Source organism: Biomphalaria glabrata, chromosome 2, assembly GCF_947242115.1.
Source record: "Biomphalaria glabrata chromosome 2, xgBioGlab47.1, whole genome shotgun sequence".
In the NCBI taxonomy this organism is placed as follows: Eukaryota; Metazoa; Mollusca; class Gastropoda; family Planorbidae; genus Biomphalaria; species Biomphalaria glabrata.
The window spans coordinates 58,665,640-58,686,655 of NC_074712.1; the positions used below are offsets into that span (position 1 = coordinate 58,665,640).

Below are 21,016 nucleotides of genomic sequence, written 5' to 3' on the forward strand. Positions count from 1 at the left end.
GTCGACGATCTTTTATTTTGGAACGATACAGGCAATGGTGAAATGTGATTTTAAGAGGTTTTTCCCTTTTTAAAAATCTAAACACAAAAAGGCAAACGGACAGACAGACATTACGAAACTAAAAGCTAAAAACAAAAGCCGATGAATTAAAATTGAAAGTAGTTGATGTTTTTGTTCAACTTTTAGTACATTCAATATTAGAATTGTATCGGACTTTTGTTGGACATGGTTTGGATTCAAAATTGAATTTTTTTCCCATCCTAGCCCAAATGAGGAAATGAATTCGAAACAGGATCAGGACGACCTACTCCCAGCTGTCAAAATTTAGCTATATGGCCATATCACGAGTCCTCATGACTCGCAAAGACCTTCCTTTCCTTCATGTAACAGTATCAGGTGAAAGAAGAAGAGGCAGAGAAAGCGATGGGAAGACAACATGAAAGAATAGACTGGCATGTCATTGAAAGAGGTTCTAGTGAAGGCAACAGACAGAGCTGAATGGAGGAAAGACGGTCGACAGATGAAGACCAAACATCCTACAGGACACCAGGGAAACCTATTACTTACAGGAAAGACGGTCGACAGATGAAGACCAAACATTCTACAGGACACCAGGGAAACCTATTACTTACAGGAAAGATGGTCGACAGATGAAGACCAAACATTCTACAGGACACCAGGGAAACTTATTACTTACATCATACATCATAAATATACTTTTCTTGACGGCGTTTTAACCCGTTACTATTAAGGTTATGCAGGGCAGGCCTTAGGCCACTGCAGCCTATGCGGTCGCAGTGGGCCCCGCGCTTTCATAGGCCCCGCGCTAATTCCAAGTGTACATTATTAAATTAAACCATTATAACGTATATAAAATAACAGGGTTTTCGCGACCTCCTGATTTTCCAGGGCCTCCAGGAAATCTCATGAAAAGGCAAAATATACGATAAAGTCCTGATTTTTTTTTTTTGAATTTATTCAAATCTCCTGAAGAATAGACGAAATTGACATTTTGGGGTGCCAATAAATAAAAAGTGGCATTGCGAGCTTTCATTTGATAAAAATGTATTGCAAAGACGAAAGTAGGCCTATTTTCTAATTCAAAAAAAAATTATTTTGACATTATGCTTATCCCTACCCAGACTAGGCCCCGCGCGATCCGTTTCGCATAGGGCCCCGCAAATGCTAGGGCCGGCCCTGAGATTATGGCCAAAAGCGCAAACCACACGGCCAGGCAGCTACTCCAACATACTACCAGTCAAGAACTATACAGCGAGATCTATAATGAGTAATTTACGCCTGACAAAACTTGCCAGTTTGTTCACCGAGATACAAGGTTGTAAATAAATTTGGCTTTTAATAAATGTTTTATAGATTCAAAAGTCTAAAGACTGTTCATGTGTACTCTTAAATCAAACATAATTTGATTAAATGCTGGCACTACAGCTTTAGTACAACAATAAGATTTCTTAGAATAACAAATAATCTTTCTTGCATGTTGATGTTCGGACAACGGGTGAAAGACAAGTGTATCATTGTCCTCATCGTCAAAGGATGAAATAACAGAAAAATAAGGAAACTTGTAAAATAGTTGAAAAGGAAAAAAAGAAAATAGAATAAAAATGTTTCTTAACAAATGTTAAAAGTAATTCTTGTTTAAGTTTTTAATTTTATGCATTGGAGAATAATATTTAAAAAAAAGAGAAAGAGAACAAATTAACTGTAGATTGTTAATTAGGGAAGACAAAAAAAAAAACGCACAAAGAGAGAATGCAACAGAAAGACTTTTATGTTAAGGGTAAAAACTCCAACCTGTCCATAATGTTTCAGGTTTTCTTTGGTTGAGCCATAATCAAAATGCTGGAACTTCATGGAATTTATGGCCTGAAATAACAAATATACATATTTTAGTGCATGGCTTTTAGGTTTTGTGCAATAATCTTGTGGTGTAATCAGTGAGAAAGTGTAACATTGGCTAGAGGAAACTTTAAGAAATGTTAACAGCTAGAGATTGGAAAATTGCTAAGACTTTATCAGACTTCCATCTTTATCAGACCTCTCACTTTATCAGATAGGTCCCTTGCTTTATCAGACCTCTCACTTTATCAGATAGGTCCCTAGCTTTATCAGACCTCTCACTTTATCAGATAGGTCCCTAGCTTTATCAGACCTCTCACTTTATCAGATAGGTCCCTAGCTTTATCAGACCTCTTACTTTATCAGGCAGGTCCCTAGCTTTATCAGACCTCTTACTTTATCAGATAGGTCTCTAACTTTATCAGACCTCTTACTTTATCAGATAGGTCCCTAGCTTTATCAGACCTCTCACTGTATCAGGCAGGTCCCTAGCTTTATCAGACCTCTTACTTTATCAGATAGGTCCCTAGCTTTATCAGACCTCTAACTTTATCAGATAGGTCCCTAGCTTTATCAGACCTCTCACTTTATCAGATAGGTCTCTAACTTTATCAGACCTCTCACTTTATCAGATAGGTCTCTAACTTTATCAGACCTCTCACTTTATCAGATAGGTCTCTAACTTTATCAGACCTCTCACTTTATCAGATAGGTCCCTAGCTTTATCAGACCTCTCACTTTATCAGATAGGTCTCTAACTTTATCAGACCTCTCACTTTATCAGATAGGTCCCTAGCTTTATCAGACCTCTCACTTTATCAGATAGGTCTCTAACTTTATCAGACCTCTCACTTTATCAGATAGGTCTCTAACTTTATCAGACCTCTCACTTTATCAGATAGGTCCCTAGCTTTATCAGACCTCTTACTTCATAAGATAGGTCCCTAGCTTTATCAGACCTCTCACTTTATCAGATAGGTCTCTAACTTTATCAGACCTCTCACTTTATCAGATAGGTCCCTAGCTTTATCAGACCTCATACTTTATCAGATAGGTCCCTAGCTTTATCAGACCTCTTATTTTATCAGGCAGGTCCCTAGCTTTATCAGACCTCTTACTTTATCAGGCAGGTCCCTAGCTTTATCAGACCTCTCACTGTATCAGGCAGGTCCCTAGCTTTATCAGACCTCTTACTTTATCAGATAGGTCCCTAGCTTTATCAGACCTCTTATTTTATCAGATAGGTCCCTTGCTTTATCAGACCTCTCACTTTATCAGATAGGTCCCTAGCTTTATCAGACCTCTCACTGTATCAGGCAGGTCCCTAGCTTTATCAGACCTCTTACTTTATCAGATAGGTCTCTAACTTTATCAGACCTCTCACTTTATCAGATAGGTCCCTAGTCTTATCAGACCTCTCACTTTATCAGATAGGTCTCTAACTTTATCAGACCTCTCACTTTATCAGATAGGTCCCTAGCTTTATCAGACCTCTTACTTTATCAGATAGGTCTCTAACTTTATCAGACCTCTCACTTTATCAGATAGGTCCCTAGCTTTATCAGACCTCTTACTTCATAAGATAGGTCCCTAGCTTTATCAGACCTCTCACTTTATCAGATAGGTCTCTAACTTTATCAGACCTCTCACTTTATCAGATAGGTCCCTAGCTTTATCAGACCTCATACTTTATCAGATAGGTCCCTAGCTTTATCAGACCTCTTATTTTATCAGGCAGGTCCCTAGCTTTATCAGACCTCTCACTTTATCAGATAGGTCCCTAGCTTTATCAGACCTCTTAATTTATCAGGCAGGTCCCTAGCTTTATCAGACCTCTCACTGTATCAGGCAGGTCCCTAGCTTTATCAGACCTCTTACTTTATCAGATAGGTCCCTAGCTTTATCAGACCTCTCACTTTATCAGATAGGTCCCTAGCTTTATCAGACCTCATACTTTATCAGATAGGTCCCTAGCTTTATCAGACCTCTTATTTTATCAGGCAGGTCCCTTGCTTTATCAGACCTCTCACTTTATCAGATAGGTCCCTAGCTTTATCAGACCTCTTACTTTATCAGGCAGGTCCCTAGCTTTATCAGACCTCTCACTGTATCAGGCAGGTCCCTAGCTTTATCAGACCTCTTACTTTATCAGATAGGTCTCTAACTTTATCAGATAGGTCCCTTGCTTTATCAGACCTCTCACTTTATCAGATAGGTCCCTAGCTTTATCAGACCTCTTACTTTATCAGATAGGTCCCTAGCTTTATCAGACCTCTTACTTTATCAGATAGGTCTCTAGCTTTATCAGACCTCTTACTTTATTAGATAGGTCTCTAACTTTATCAGATAGGTCCCTTGCTTTATCAGACCTCTCACTTTATCAGATAGGTCCCTAGCTTTATCAGACCTCTTACTTTATCAGATAGGTCTCTAACTTTATCAGATAGGTCCCTTGCTTTATCAGACCTCTCACTTTATCAGATAGGTCCCTAGCTTTATCAGACCTCTTACTTTATCAGATAGGTCCCTTGCTTTATCAGACCTCTCACTTTATCAGATAGGTCCCTAGCTTTATCAGACCTCTCACTTTATCAGATAGGTCCCTAACTTTATCAGACCTCTCACTTTATCAGATAGGTCCCTAGCTTTATCAGACCTCTCACTTTATCAGATAGGTCCCTAGCTTTATCAGACCTCTCACTTTATCAGATAGGTCCCTAGCTTTATCAGACCTCTTACTTTATCAGATAGGTCCCTAGCTTTATCAGACCTCTCACTTTATCAGATAGGTCCCTAGCTTTATCAGACCTCTCACTTTATCAGATAGGTCCCTAGCTTTATCAGACCTCTCACTTTATCAGATAGGTCCCTAGCTTTATCAGACCTCTCACTTTATCAGATAGGTCCCTAGCTTTATCAGACCTCATACTTTATCAGATAGGTCCCTAGCTTTTTCAGACCTCATACTTTATCAGATAGGTCCCTAGCTTTATCAGACCTCTTACTTTATCAGATAGGTCTCTAACTTTATCAGATAGGTCCCTTGCTTTATCAGACCTCTCACTTTATCAGATAGGTCCCTAGCTTTATCAGACCTCTTACTTTATCAGATAGGTCCCTAGCTTTATCAGACCTCTTACTTTATCAGATAGGTCTCTAGCTTTATCAGACCTCTTACTTTATTAGATAGGTCTCTAACTTTATCAGATAGGTCCCTTGCTTTATCAGACCTCTCACTTTATCAGATAGGTCCCTAGCTTTATCAGACCTCTTACTTTATCAGATAGGTCTCTAACTTTATCAGATAGGTCCCTTGCTTTATCAGACCTCTCACTTTATCAGATAGGTCCCTAGCTTTATCAGACCTCTTACTTTATCAGATAGGTCCCTTGCTTTATCAGACCTCTCACTTTATCAGATAGGTCCCTAGCTTTATCAGACCTCTCACTTTATCAGATAGGTCCCTAACTTTATCAGACCTCTCACTTTATCAGATAGGTCCCTAGCTTTATCAGACCTCTCACTTTATCAGATAGGTCCCTAGCTTTATCAGACCTCTCACTTTATCAGATAGGTCCCTAGCTTTATCAGACCTCTTACTTTATCAGATAGGTCCCTAGCTTTATCAGACCTCTCACTTTATCAGATAGGTCCCTAGCTTTATCAGACCTCTCACTTTATCAGATAGGTCCCTAGCTTTATCAGACCTCTCACTTTATCAGATAGGTCCCTAGCTTTATCAGACCTCTCACTTTATCAGATAGGTCCCTAGCTTTATCAGACCTCTCACTTTATCAGATAGGTCCCTAGCTTTATCAGACCTCTCACTTTATCAGATAGGTCCCTTGCTTTATCAGACCTCTCACTTTATCAGATAGGTCCCTAGCTTTATCAGACCTCTCACTTAATCAGATAGGTCCCTAGCTTTATCAGACCTCTCACTGTATCAGGCAGGTCCCTAGCTTTATCAGACCTCTTACTTTATCAGATAGGTCTCTAACTTTATCAGACCTCTCACTTTATCAGATAGGTCCCTAGCTTTATCAGACCTCTCACTTTATCAGATAGGTCTCTAACTTTATCAGACCTCTCACTTTATCAGATAGGTCCCTAGCTTTATCAGACCTCTCACTGTATCAGGCAGGTCCCTAACTTTATCAGACCTCTCACTTTATCAGATAGGTCTCTAACTTTATCAGACCTCTAACTTTATCAGGCAGGCCCCTTGCTTTATCAGACCTCATACTTTATCAGATAGGTCTCTAGCCTTATCAGACCTCATACTTTATCAGATAGGTCCCTAGCTTTTTCAGACCTCATACTTTATCAGATAGGTCCCTAGCTTTTTCAGACCTCATACTTTATCAGATAGGTCCCTAGCTTTTTCAGACCTCATACTTTATCAGATAGGTCCCTAGCTTTATCAGACCTCATACTTTATCAGATAGGTCCGTAGCTTTATCAGACCTCATACTTTATCAGATAGGTCTCTAACTTTATCAGACCTCATACTTTATAAAGTCTCTACCTACATTTTTATCTAGTCTTACACTTATTATGAATTCTTTTTATGATGAAATATTGATTATGAAATACTTTTCTAGTTTAGTCCATGTGTATTCCATAAGCTCACCGTTTCATATCCTCCATCTAATCTGAAATTTGCGAATTCAACTTAGAAAAAGTTGGCACAAGGGAAGGATCATTTAAAAAAAAATATAAGATGATTGCGTGTTCATTGTCAGTGAACTAACCTGGCTCCAATGCAATATGTTTCTGACTGACGTACCGCCTGGAGTGTGAGCCACATAGACAGGAACTCTTGTCTGGAGAAACACAATAATAATATATATAGGTCATTTACTTTTTATAAGGGTGCAAGGTTTTCTTTTGGTTCATATCATTGTAACATTTTGTTGATGTCATGAAAAGCAAAGCTCAATATCAAGGTCGTTTAGAAAGACGACATGTATACCAAGGTCGTTTAGAAAGATGTCATGTATAGTATGTATACCAAGGTCGTTTACAAAGAAGTATAGTATTTATACCAAGGTCGTTTACGAAGAAGTCATGTATACCAAGGTCGTTTAGAAAGATGTCATGTATACCAAGGTCGTTTAGAAAGATGTCATGTATACCAAGGTATATATATATATATATATATATACACACATCCAGTGCTTTTATTGTAACTAAATAGGTGTCGGTACTCAGTGATGGATTGCCTTACTTTTAACTACTAATAAATTAATAATAAACGGTAAAATACAAGAAAAGTAATAATTTTTTCCCCACATTGAAAAAGGTGCCGGTACGCCGTCACAAAAAAGCACTGTATATATATACACCCTAGGCCTAAAAGTTCGTCATTATTAAGAACTGTGTTCCTGTCAATCTTAACTTGTCATACTAAGAAAGACAATCCAAAAAAAAAAATATCCTTTCAATAAACTAATAATAATCTGAGTGTACAATTTATGTTCTTTGGTTACCTGGTTTAGAGAGATGTCGTCGAATCCGCCTATTAAAAATAAAAGATTCTCACAAACATTTGGCTTGTAATAGCAAACTGTAGATGCCATTAACTTGATGATAAACGGGCGCACATTGAATTCTCCGCTTCCAAGGAATAGATGAAAGAGCTGAGAAGAAGAAGCAGTAAATAAGGAATAATCTCCATGGTAACTTAAACATTTGCTGAACTAGTTTACTCAACCGATATGCACGTTGGTTTGTTCACCTATTTAGTACAAGTATACTCTAATTTGAAAAGTCCAAGACTAAACAAGAAAAATATAAAAAATTATTAAACAACAAAAGAAGCTTATCTAAAGGGGAAGAACTCAGTCCTTAAAACTACATCTTCCAATAATGTACAAGCCATTTCCTTTATTCGATATAAAAAAAATTAGCTATCAATAAATGACTATTTGAGTATTTTTTCTTTATCGATTCATGTTTTGTTAGGTGAAATTTAAAAAAATTGTTTAAAGAATTTACTTGATTGAAGAATGCGTGAGGGAGAAATAGCGTTAACAATTATTTAAGGGGACTAAACCCAACAAATTTATCTATATCTGTGAATACTGAAGTATTAGTTTCCTTTGTTGCTATTTAACAAAGTAATGAATTACCAGTAAATAATTGCTTAATTGGTTCCTAATTTTATTTATTGATTCATGCCATGTCTATGCCAATGAATAATTGTGCAGTTTCAACCTGATCCTAGAAGAAGCGTGGATGGAATAATGTGTACAAACTTTGAACCAAGCCAACAAATAGACAGACAAAGTGAGTTGATTTGAGCTTTGTAAAAAAAAAAAGCCCACTTTTTAGCTCCTGCCTTTCCCAAAATATGTTGACTTGACTAAATAAGAGACTAGTTTTTAACGGTCCAACTTATTGGCCCGTGAAGTTTAGTATCACTGATACTGGTGCTCCGGTACGTTTTTTTTTTCAAAACCTTCCTTTTTTTATATTCAAATGGAATAGCTAGCTTTCACAAATAATTTTAAGCAATTATTGAAATATTTGAAAAATAGCCGTTATAATAAAAAAAAAAATGGGGCGGGAAAAAATTCCAATTTTTTTTTAAAATCTAAAATTCCTTTGTTAATAAGAGCAAAATAATCACTCTATAAATTGTATAAAGTGGAATTTTTTTTTAAAAGTACATTTTATACTATTAGCGGCCCCCGAAAGAGGAAAGAACGCTATTAGTTTTGTGTGATATGTCTGTCCGTCCGTCCGTCCCGTTTAGATCTCGGAAACTAGAAGAGAAAATGAAAATCGAACATCATGATAGTTTAGATCATTCAAAGTTCTGATGCAAAGGCTACTTTTTTCTTTTCTGCAAGCGAAAAATCAAATTTTTAAAATCAATTATTCAAGCAGTTTTTTCATAACAATACACCATTTTTACAACTATTCACTATTACTAGTAAGAAATTCTGAAGGTTTTTTTTTAATAAGGGAAACAAATATTTACCACTTTTTTAACACATTTATGCAAATGGTTTTAGATTTTTTATTTAATTTTTTTTTTTTTTTTTTTTTAAATTGTATTCCTAAGTTATGTAAGTTCTGGCATACTAAATACTACATTTACCAAAATTTTTAAACATTTTTTTTAAAGAGAAAAAATCTATTAACTATGCAAATAAGTTGGACATAATTTAAAACAACAATAATAAATACTTTTTCATATTATCTCGACAACATCATATGACATAAAACAAAAGTAATAGTTTTTTTTTTGTTGTTTTTTTACGGAAATGTCTTCTTTGGAGGCTTTGAATAAGATATTGACCCTTTACAAAACAATTAGATCACTTAGATACTTATTATAAAACATCAGTTAGGCACATCTAACTTCACATTCACTTTCACTTATCCCTTGGTCTGCTGGACCTTTTGGGGCACCACACAGGATCTGTCAACCTTCTTTCTCCATTCTTCTCTGTCATTTGCCTTTGATAGAATTTCATTACGATATTCTTTCTGAAAATATTGAAACCTTCCTTTTTACCTGCCTGGGTGGACCACTTCTGATAAAATTTAATACCGATATTCTTTCTGAAAATATTGAAACTTGCCTTTTTTTCCTGACTGGGTGGACCTCTTCGGGGCCGATTTTGAGTTTGTGTTGCCACACAAACTGTCTTTGTAACCTTGTTCTTATATACGATATACCATGACTTCATATAGAAAACTAGAAAGATGGTAAGGAGTTTATAGCGACTTCTTGTTTTAATGTAGGGATGTAAAATCTCAGGAATATGGGAATTGCGTTGTATTGAGATTTTAAAAACTAAGAATCACATGACAATATTCTATATTTCGATGTCTATTGTAATAACGAAACGTATATATCACTGACCCATGAATAATCTGCGAAGTATGCTAAATGTTTGATAGGTGACTTTGTGTTCCAGACTTGAGCCACGGGCGCCATAGCGATGAAATGTTTGATGTGTGAAGCCAGTTCTGGATTTTCTCCAAATTCCGCAAAGGCAATAGTGGTTCCTTGAGAATGTCCCACGTAAAAAATCTGGTCCACTCCAGAAGTTTTAAGAACAAAGTTGATCATGGCCGGGAGGTCGTACTTGGCCATCTCATCCCAACTATAAGAAGAAAAAAAGATCTAGTATTTAAAATGAAAAGGAAGTCAGGACCTAGAATTTCATAGTGTAGATAACGAAAAAGTGTTGTGTTTCTGACAAACTCGTAGGCGGCATCAGTGGGTTCGTTGTCGGATCATCGACGCATGTCAAAAGGAATCAGAAAGTGCTTTTCATTTTTTGCAGACGACTTTGTCATAAGTGACCTTTTATAGTAGCAATAATTGTCAGTAACCTAGACTTAGACATCGAGCTGACAAAAAGGATAGGAAAAGCTACCACAGCATTGGCAAAACTCTCCAAGCGCGTCTGGGAAAATGGTAAATTGACCACAGCGACCAAAATCCTAGTCTACAACGCCTGTGTTGTGAGCACTCTCCTTTATGGCAGTGAAAGCTGGTCAACATACATGTACCAAGAGCACAGATTGAATAGTTTCCACTTGCGCTGCCTGAGACGCATAATGGGCATCTCTTGGAGGGACCATGTCTCCAATCAGGAAGTTTTGAGATTGGCCAATATGAACAGCATGTATGCTCTCCTGACACAAAGAAGATTACGCTGGCTCGGACATGTCACCCGCATGCCAGATGGTAGAATCCCGAAAGATATCTTATATGCTGAGCTTGTGGAAGGAGTCAGACCCAAGGGCCGCCCAAGACTAACATATAGAGATGTCTGCAAGCGAGACATGAGAGCCTCAGGCATCAGTGAAAGTATGTGGGAAAACATAGCCAAAGACCGGAGTGCATGGAGACAGACTGTGCGTGCTGGGACAACCCTTGCTGAGAACAAAAGAATTGAAGCGGCTTTAATCAAGAGGGAAAAAAAGAAAGCTGCCCTGTCTGCTAGCCCTAAATCAGAGGCATACACATGTACGAATTGTGGCAAAGTCTGCCGTTCTAGAATTGGCTTGATTAGCCACACCAGATTCTGCCCCGTCTCAAGATTAAGCCAAAACCAGTGACTCACTTGGGTGCATCCATTGCCTTTCGAGACAAAAGGAGCCATATATATATAATTGTCAATATAAAGGACTCATCAAATCTTTCGATTAACAAATATAATAGGAAACAGTCATGTGTAGATAACAGAAACTATGAACTATCAATAACCCCAATCCTCCAGACAGAATATACAAATAGAGCAAGCAGGTCGTATGCTGGATCCGTCTAAAACAAAACACGAGAGGAATGTTTGTATACGGCCATAGCTAATATTCCATGATTTTTATATATTATTATTGATACTTCGGCGTATGAACATACTTGCAGGATAATATTACATAGAACATATTCGTGTTTAAAAAATATATATGTATTTGTTAATTATGCAAATGTAGTTTGTTAAAATAAAATTGCAATTTTCGGTGACCTTACAAAGCTGATACAGCCACGAAAACATATGTATTAATATATTAAAAAAAACATAACACGGTTTACTTCTTTAAATTTTTAAACAAGAAGTTTCGTTTTCAAGAGATAAGTGTAAACCATTTTTAGCACGCTACCTTTAATTTCGGGAGATTGAATTTACAATAGTATTCTTAGTTTTTAGATCTAAGTGTGACAGAGAGACATAAACGAATATTCTTTAAGACTAAGACTGCTTTATTGATCCTTACGGAAATTTGTTGTGATTACAAGGACTCGTTTCTCATATAAAGACAACACAACAGAAAAATACACATAAATACAACAGACAACATAAAGAGTTCATTCAGCGACTACACACAGGTATCTTGGTGCATTTCATGTTCCCTTTTCAATGAGTGGCGGTGATAGAGTCTAACCGAGTGAGGTACGAACGAGTTTTTGTACCGCTCCGTTCTTGTTTTGATTGACAGCAGTCGCCCACTTCGCGACGACCTGGCGTAGTTCTGATGGAGCGGGTGGCCGTTGTCTTCCAAGATTTTTTCGATTTTTCTTAGGCACGTTTGTTCAAAAAGTTCCTTTAAATGTGGTAATGTTGTGAGTGTAATTTTTGATGCTTTTTTAATGATGTTTTCTAGACGTTGCAACAGTTTAGATGAGGCGTTGCCTTGCCAACAACTTATTCCGTATGTTAGCAGATTTTGTACAGTCGCGCCGTAAAATGTCTCAAGGATCTTCTTATTTAATTTAAAACTGTTGAGTTTGTATAGAAAAAAGAGTCGCTGGGCTGTTTTCTTTGTCAGAGTTCCAAGGTGGTCTTCCCATGAAAGCTTGTTGTTGATGATAATGCCTAGATAATTATATGCCTTTACTTGTTCTATAGATGTAGTGTTTATTTGCAGTTCACGTATAGTTTGTTTTTTCTTTCTAAAATCTATTATAAGTTCTTTAGTTTTTGTTACATTCAGTTCTAGAAAGTTGTCGGTGCACCAGTTTGTAAACTCTTCTATCGAGCTTCGATACTGAGTTTCGTCTCCTGAAATAAGACCGACTATGGCAGTATCATCAGCGAATTTAATGAGTTTAACTGAGTCATAGATGCTTCTTATGTCATTAGTGTAAAGAGTGTATAGCACAGGAGAAAGTACACAACCTTGTGGAGCACCCGTACATAGTACTCGAGTTGACGATTTGGTGTTGTTGACTTTAACATACTGGGGCCGTTGGGTTAAAAAGTTTAGAACCCATGCTTGCAAGTAAGGGCTTACATTTAAGTTACTCAGTTTGTTTATCATTTGATGTGGCTGTATGGTATTGAAAGCCGAGGAGAAATCTACGAAGAGGACTCGTGCATATGTTTTGGGTATATCGAGATGCTTATAAAGCTGGTCCAAAAGCAATAGAATGGCATCCTCAGTTCCTCTAGCTGCTTTGTATGCAAATTGGTGAGGGTCAAGGCTGTTATTGACTTTTGCTACAAGTTGTTTAAGGATATATTTTTCAAAACATTTCATAACAATAGGTGTTAGTGCTACTGGGCGGAAATCATTTAAGCAATCTATTTTTGGTTTCTTAGGCACTGGTATGATTTCTGAAGTTTTCCAGATGTTTGGAATTACGCACGTTTGCAATGACTGGTTAAAGATATGACAGAAGATAGAAGAAATTTGCTCCGCACATAGCTTGATCAGCTTGCCACTAATTTTGTCTGGTCCACAAGCTTTTGTTACGTCTACTCTTTTAAATAACAATGTCACTTCATCCTCCGTTACAAAATTGACGTAGGTCTCTTGTTTTCCTTTGGACAGAGTGTTGAAAAGTTCTTTGTGTAGATCAACAAAATCTTCTTTGTCAAAACGAGAATAAAAATAATTTAGTTCGTTGGCGAATTTCTCATCATCAGCCACTAAAATTTGTTTTCGTTTTGAGGCGCAGCCCGTTATTTTCTTTAATCCCTCCCAGCATTGTTTTGAGTTGTTCTTGGCAAAGAAATTCTCAATTTTTTCTTTGTATGTTTTTTTCCCTTCAATTATTGCTTTTCTTAGTTTATTTTTTAGCATTTATAAACTCTTCGTTGCTAGCCTTATACTTTGTTTTCTTTTCAGTAATAAGGTGTTTGATTTTTTTTGGTCATCCAGGGCTTATTGTTTCCATAGACTTGTATTGTTTTTGTTGGAATTGTTAACTCCTCGCAGAATGATAGATATGAGGTAACAGTTTCTGTTAGTTCGTTTATGTCTGGACAGTTCTCAATAAAGATTTCCCAGTTAGTTTTCTCAACGCATCCTCGTAGTTTTTCTACAGCCTCTTCAGACCACATCTTGACCGTTTTTATAACTCTCTTTGTAGTTTTAAGAGTAGGTTTGTAATTTGGTATAAGATGGAGTAATACATGGTCAGATTCTCCAAGTGGGAACAAACTTTTACATTTGTAAGCCTGCTTAATGTTTACGTAGCATTTGTCGAGCGTTCTGCCCTGCCTTGTGGGGAGGGAGACATACTGGCAATAGTTTGACAGTGTGTTGTCAATATTTAGGTTGTTGAAATCTCCAGTTACGATACAAACAGGGTCCGGGTGTTTTGATTGTACATTGTGTAACACATCAAAAATTATTTCCGACGCAGTCGCTGTGTCAGCCGTCGGTGGTATGTACACAACAACAACACACACCTGGGTGAATTCTCTAGGCAAGTAGTAGGGCCTAAGTGTGACACACATAAGTTCAATGTTAGGGTCACAAATTTTATTCCTGATGTTCACATTATTGGCGTTGCAGTATTCCTTGTTTATATAGATTGCGAGTCCTCCTCCTTTTGACTTTCCACTATTAATTGTTCTGTCTGCTCTATAAACGTAAATTGTATCGAGATCAACAGAAGAGTCGGGTATCGTATCATTGAGCCAGGTTTCAGTGAAACACATTAAGGAACACTCTCTAAATTGATACAAATGTTCACAGCAACCTGTTAATTCTTCTTAATTTAAAAAAAGGGACACCTTTCTCACCTGAATTCACCTTTCTCGCCTGAATTCACCTTTCTCGCCTGAATTCACCTTTCTCGCCTGAATTCACCTTTCTCACCTGAATTCACCTTTCTCGCCTGAATTCACCTTTCTCACCTGAATTCACCTTTCTCACCTGAATTCACCTTTCTCACCTGAATTCACCTTTCTCACCTGAATTGCCAAAACTCGTTCTCGTTTGGATCCAGGCGCGTATGGTTGGTTGAGTAGATGTTGCCTCGACTGTTGCCTAGCCAGACATCAGCACCGGCGTCAGCCAGAAGGTAGGCCAGACTTTGGTTTACAAGGTTGTCCAGATAGTTTGACGCGCTGCCCAGCAGCCCGTGCTGCAGAAGTACAACAGGCCTCGGTCCTACAAGCAGCCAGGAAATGGTTTATAAAACAAGCAATCAAAGGTGTATATATATCAGCTGAGAAAGTCAACTTTTTGCTCACATGTCATGAGCAAGTGACAAAAAAATATTATAGAATCCAATGGAACCGAGTTTCTGTCGCTTCATTGTAGCAGCGATTTTACATTTTTAAATGTTTAGGCTATAATGGAGATAAATCCATAAATCGCTAGCTTTTGGAGTATCCGCCGTCCGGTGTACAGAATACGGAAAAGCAAAGTATTTTAGTAAACTAATCATATTTTTGTGTGCACTGTCCAGCTCTGACAAATTTCCTTCTATATTGAAAAACTCTTCTGTAATCAAAAACATTGATAATAATTGCTTAGATTTTAAAGTTTTTTAAAGTCGTCTTCACAGTAGTCTCGGGCATAAGGGATTTGCAACATAAGGCGGCAAAGCTTAAGCTGGGGTTGGGGATTTGTAATTTTGTTACAAGTTTGCCAAAAAAAAAAAGGTTACAAAGACAGTTTGTGTGGAAACACAAACTCAAAATCGGCCCCCGAAGTGGTCCACCAAGGCAGGCTTCAATATTTTCAGAAAGAACATCCGAATGAAATTATATCAATGACAAATGAGATATAAGAACAGAGAAAGAAGGTTAACAGATCCTGTGTAGTGCCCCAATGGTCCCGCAGATCAAAGGATAGGTGTAAGTGAATGTAAAGAAAGATGTGAACCTGGCCTAACTAGTTCCCCTTTCAGCCCTATAGGGCAGATTATGTAAAGTTCATCTGTTTTTGTTGCCTACGGTTAACGAGGGTGTCATGTAGCCAGCACAACGACCAACCGCCTTTACTTTTCCCCAACTAATGTCAGGTACCCATTAGGAGCTGAGTGGACTCAGAGGCGCCCAAGGATTCGAAGTTTAAAATCCCAGTCTTAACCAGGATTCCAACACGGGACCCCGGTTCGGAAGCCAAGCGCTTTGCCGCTCAGCCACCACGCTTCCCCTGGCCTAACTGATGTCTTATTTGTACACATAACGATATTGGTTGTAATTATTAACTGTCACGTTAGCTGATACTTGGAACTATCAATAAGCTACTAGTTGCTTGTCTGTATTGTTATGACATGATTAGAATTTAGTTATTTATTTCGGGAATAAGGGGAAAGTTTTACTTATTGACAAGTGACGTGACAGATAGTAAAAAAACAAGAACTCTCTAGGCGACGCTTTAGAATGAAGACGTTTTCTTATTTACAGTAAGAATAAGAAGAATTATAGAGACGGCTAGTAACAGAGGACATCGGACGGTTCCCGTATAAAGTATTAAAAGTGTTTGTTGTTTCAACACCAGCGTCGACTCTATTTATCGCTTGTTGGCCTTTCGTCGGTGTTATCTGTTCCAGTATTGAGTTCAGTGTTACCTCCAGTTGGACTTAGCTACATTTCCAAGTACTAAACACCGCGGAAGAGCATAACAGTATAGGGCCAGAGTTAATATTGGGTTAATGCAATCTTCTATAAACCGTGCAAAAATTATCAGCTCAGTATGCTATGGCAGTTAGTTTTAAATTTAAAACAAAAGGCCTATATTCACCTTTTCGATCCCCATTGTGCCGCCCATGTGGTATACGTAATGTATTGAGAATGTACCCGTCTTCTGTAGTAATGTAATAGTTCTCACAAGGGAATCCTTTACTGGTGATGAGTTCAGTCTGTGTGAGAGCAATCAACGTGAGTTATATAGGTCAGACACTTTAAACACGCCACACACATCCACAAATTTCAGACACGTCTTACAACTTAAACAAAACATACACATCATTTTTCATACAAGTCATATGTCTAACAATCTCACATCTACAGCACGCGACATAAACCATACACTCTACAATCTCACATCTACAACACGCGACATAAACCATACACTCTACAATCTCACATCTACAACACGCGACATAAACCATACACTCTACAATCTCACATCTGCCACACGCGACATAAACCATACACTCTACAATCTCACATCTACAGCACGCGACATAAACCATACACTCTACAATCTCACGTCTACTACACGTCACACAAGCGATACGTCCTACAATCTCACTGCAACACTGTCCAGCGACGTCGCAACCTTAAGGCAGTTTAGGTCAATAGTTGAGGCCTACTATAACAGTTGGTTTCCTAAAGTTTCGTTCCAATCGTATATAATGTAAAGTCTAAGTGACAGTCACTGTTGCTAAATGGTAAACTATGGTCAAATTTTTGTGTAGTCTTTCTTCCAAGAACAACCTTTTGGTAATTAGAGTTTCAGTCTTTGTATAGTGGCGGTAATTCTAATAAACTCCAGAACCCATGTGTAAGCAAATCGTCATCTCGGTACTTACCGCCGTCATGTCCACTTCTGGATCCCCACGGACTTGTGCACTCTCAACATGATATGACAATGACAACATCAGATAGATCACCCAAGACAAAGCCATAATGACTCTTTAGTGGATGCACACATCTAAGAAAAGAAAATGCAAAATTTCTTTCCTTTTATTTGTTTGGGTGAAGAGGCGAACGTGAAGACTTTAAACTTCCGGTTAGATTTATGTTTTTCATTGTTTACAATTAGGTTAACATCTAGAATTGATTTTACTAAGAAATGTAAAACTGGCTATTTATAGAAATGGTTTTTAGAAATTTCAAGGCAAAAGAAAGGGGGATAATTGTCTTCTTGTGCACTGTACAATTCAACAACGTTAATGCGCCACTCATGTTTTCCTGTTAGTTTTGAATAGTTTGTGATGTGCAATAAGGATATTTCATTTACCGCCTACAATATGACGTACATTTCTCGAATCTTATGAACTCCAGTTCTGTCCACTTCTGTTGGTTTGGCGCTCTTTCACCCTGGCCACTCTTCTTCAAGTCTCGAGACTCACAGCTTTACGCTATGAGCGATCAAGAGCTAGTGCTTCCCAGCCGTGAATGTCGATATCGCATTCCTTGAATGAGCTCTTGAGAGTGTCTTGTAGCGCTTGTATATATATATATATATATCTATATCTATATAAAGATAAATAGATAGATAGATAGATAGATAGATAGATAGATAGATAGATAGATAGATAGATAGATAGATAGATAGATAGATAGATAGATAGATAGATAAAAAGATAGATAGATAGAAAGATAGATAGATAGATAGATAAAGATAGATAGATAGATAGATGAAGATAGATAGATTATCAATGAAGAGAGAGAGAAAGGGGTGTAGGCCAGGAGTCAACAGGGCAAGGGCTTTGAAAAAAATATCGCCCACCCTGGCCACTGCAGTCAGCACTGGACACACTTCTTTCTTAAAGTAAACGTCCACTAGAAACTATTATATATCTTTTTTTTTATTGTACTGAACTTAAAAATCACCAGGACATGCAAAAAGTCGTATCCGGAGAGAAAGTACTGGAAGACTTTCACTGTACTCTAGAGAAATGTAAATTTGCTAATAACTTCCACGAAACTCTTCTCTTCAGGATGTGTCCCACAAGGGTGATAACTAATTAGAATAACTTAACAACAGCATTCTCAGCTCCAAGAGACTAAAAAAAAATATTGCTTAATTTTGAATAAACCGAAAACAGAGAAGATATATAGAAAAAAGGAATCCAAAAACTGTAAGTTGTTACCCAAACATAGCATCTGAACCTGACTGTCCTCATGGCTCGAAAAGACCTTCCTGCAGGGAACAGAACCAGGAAAAAGATAAAGAGGCAATTAGAGAAAACGATGGGAAGACAACATTAAAGAATGGAAGGGCCTGTCACTGAAAAAGACTGTAGTCAAGGTTAAAGACAGAATGGAATAAAGAAAAATGGTCAACAGATCACGTGATGCCCCAACGGTCCAACAGACTGTGGAAAGGTGAAGTTATACAAGTTTTAGAGGTGAATTTCGCCAAACGCTTCAGAAAGAGTCTCATAAAATGACATCTATTTGCTCATTATAATCTAATCCTTTTGACAAGTCATTAATAGTGCCTATTAATTGGGTTTCACATGGGCCTGTATTTCCCAGAGCTACGTTAATATGGTGTAAGTATATTGTGTTTATCTAAGACAGCGGTTCTCAACCTTTTTTGCTCAGCGACCCTTATTATAATCCTCCACTCTGCCGCGACCCCACCTTCACAGCAATAGAAGAATAGACAATACCAATCCATATTTTCGATGGTCTTAGGCGACCCCTGGCAAATCGTCAATCGACCCCCAAGGGGGTCTCGACCCACAGGTTGAGCACCCCTGATCTAAGACAAGTGTAAGTGGCTAATGATGCTACTACATTAATTTTTCTTGTATTTTACTGGTGATATGGGTGTGACTGGTGAGTAAACACTGGTGCTAGATTGTTGCTTAATTCCTCGGGTAATCTAGCTGTATGCCCTTTTGGACAGTGGTCAGCAGGTCATCAAAAAATCAAACAAAGTATTAGGGTTTATTAAAAGAAATTTCGATAAATACGAACATAAAACTAAAATTTTATTTAACCTTGGTTGGGCCAATAATAGCATATTCATCCTCTGTTTGGGACTCCTCAACTCAAGAGAACATTAAGAAACTGGAACCAACGCAAAATAGAGCAGTGAGATTCTTAACAAACGAATATTCACATTTGACTAGAGTAACATCTTTAGTAAAATCTTTAAATTTAGAAAGCCTTCAGGATAGAAGACTCAAAAGTAAAGTAGCAACTATACATAAAACACTGAACCATAATCTTCAAATACAAAAACAAAATTTAATAAAATACTCAGAAAGACACAAAGATAAAGTCACATTCCTCATCCCATATGCTAGGACAAATTTGTACAAATACTCTTTCTTCCCTAGTGCTATTAGAGCATGGAATGGGTTGCCTGAGCTAACCAGGAAAACCAGTGACTTGGCAGAATTTAAGTCATTGGTTAATATGCATGACTAGATGCAAGACGTGTAGGACGTAATCATCTTCTTTTTTTGAAGTAACGTCTGTATTATATAAGATAAGATAAGATAAGTGGGGCCCTAGTGCCATTGTGATTCTATTTCGCGTATCCTAGTCAACTGAATGAACTCTTTATGTTGTGTCTGTTGTATTTATGTGTATGTTTATGTGTATGTCTTTATATGAGAAAAGAGTCCTTGTAATCACAACAAATTTTCGTAAGGATCAATAAAGCAGTCTTAGTCTTAAATGTTGCCAACAAAAAAAAAAAAAAAAAAAAAAGAACTGCAAATGGAAAAGATTAGAAAATGTGATTCTGCAGTGTTAACTCTTTCTCTCCGTAATTATTTACCACATTTTGGTGGAATCAGTGCTGGTATCGTCAGTTAGGAGAGAAAGAGTTAAAAAGTACACCAATATGATCACATAACTTCATAAAATAACATATGCTATCAACAGTTCCTTCATTCTGTACACACGAGATGCACAAAAATGTATTTATTTATATTGTATTTGTATTGATGAAAATCTTTTAGCAGATTACATTTGAAATAGTTTACATTTAAAGGTCATCCCAAAACCAGCCTATTATCATATTGAATTGAAATAGTTTGCTGTTGTGCTGGTCACACAACACCCTCGTCAACAGTCGGCCATAGAATCAAAATGACCTTTACATTACTAAGACCAATGATCGAAAGTTGTGAAGGATGTGCTACTTACTTACTAGATAGTGATTACTATATTAAGGACTCGATACCAAACAACAATGGAAACAGCGACAGTAACCAACAGCAACAGTAGTATCAACAACAACAGTAGTAAAAACAACAACAGAGAGAGAGAGAGAGAACTGCAAGACTCACTTTTATTGCATGTATTTTTCTCTCCAGGGTATAAAGTCTAGATAACTCGGTACTGCTTTACAAAAGTCTGAAATTATACGGTTATCTCCCATGGCTATGCAATGAAGATGTGGTATCCTTAAATGATCCAAGAGAGATGTGTGTTGGTATCGTTAAGCATATATTCAACAAAGCATACAAAAGTGGGAAAGATATAATATATCTCGCTATGTCTGAGCATAGAAATAAAAGAGATAAAGTTCCCCTTTCAGACCTTGTGATCTATGGGGCAGATTCTAGGCCCTACTGAATAAGGCTATCTGTTTCTTTGGCCAACAGTTAATGACCAGGGTGTCGTGGCTAGCACAATGACCAACCGCCTTTCCCCAACTTAAGACAAGTGCCCATTAGAGTCGGGTGGACATCCCAGTCTTCACCAAGATACGAACCCAGGACGCCCAGTTGGGAAGCCAAGCACTTAACCCC

General features: G+C 37.5%; 1 protein-coding gene across 2 annotated transcripts in view; it reads right to left on the reverse strand.

Moving 5' to 3' along the window:
- The window catches only part of LOC106063799 (gastric triacylglycerol lipase-like), a 38,263-nt gene extending 20,965 nt beyond the window's left edge, over positions 1 to 17,298 (reverse strand). The window contains exons 1-7 of one of the 2 annotated variants that reach the window (XM_056021676.1): positions 17,105 to 17,298; positions 16,312 to 16,429; positions 14,529 to 14,727; positions 9,737 to 9,980; positions 7,350 to 7,499; positions 6,612 to 6,683; positions 1,813 to 1,884 (exon numbers count right to left, since the gene is read on the reverse strand). In XM_056021676.1, coding sequence (XP_055877651.1) covers positions 1,813 to 1,884; positions 6,612 to 6,683; positions 7,350 to 7,499; positions 9,737 to 9,980; positions 14,529 to 14,727; positions 16,312 to 16,429; positions 17,105 to 17,200 — 951 coding nt within the window. In that variant the 5' untranslated portion in view covers positions 17,201 to 17,298. The remainder of the gene's footprint in view (positions 1 to 1,812; positions 1,885 to 6,611; positions 6,684 to 7,349; positions 7,500 to 9,736; positions 9,981 to 14,528; positions 14,728 to 16,311; positions 16,430 to 17,104) is intronic. The other variant, XM_056021675.1, reaches the window with a different exon arrangement.
- Positions 17,299 to 21,016: the final 3,718 nt, after the last annotated feature.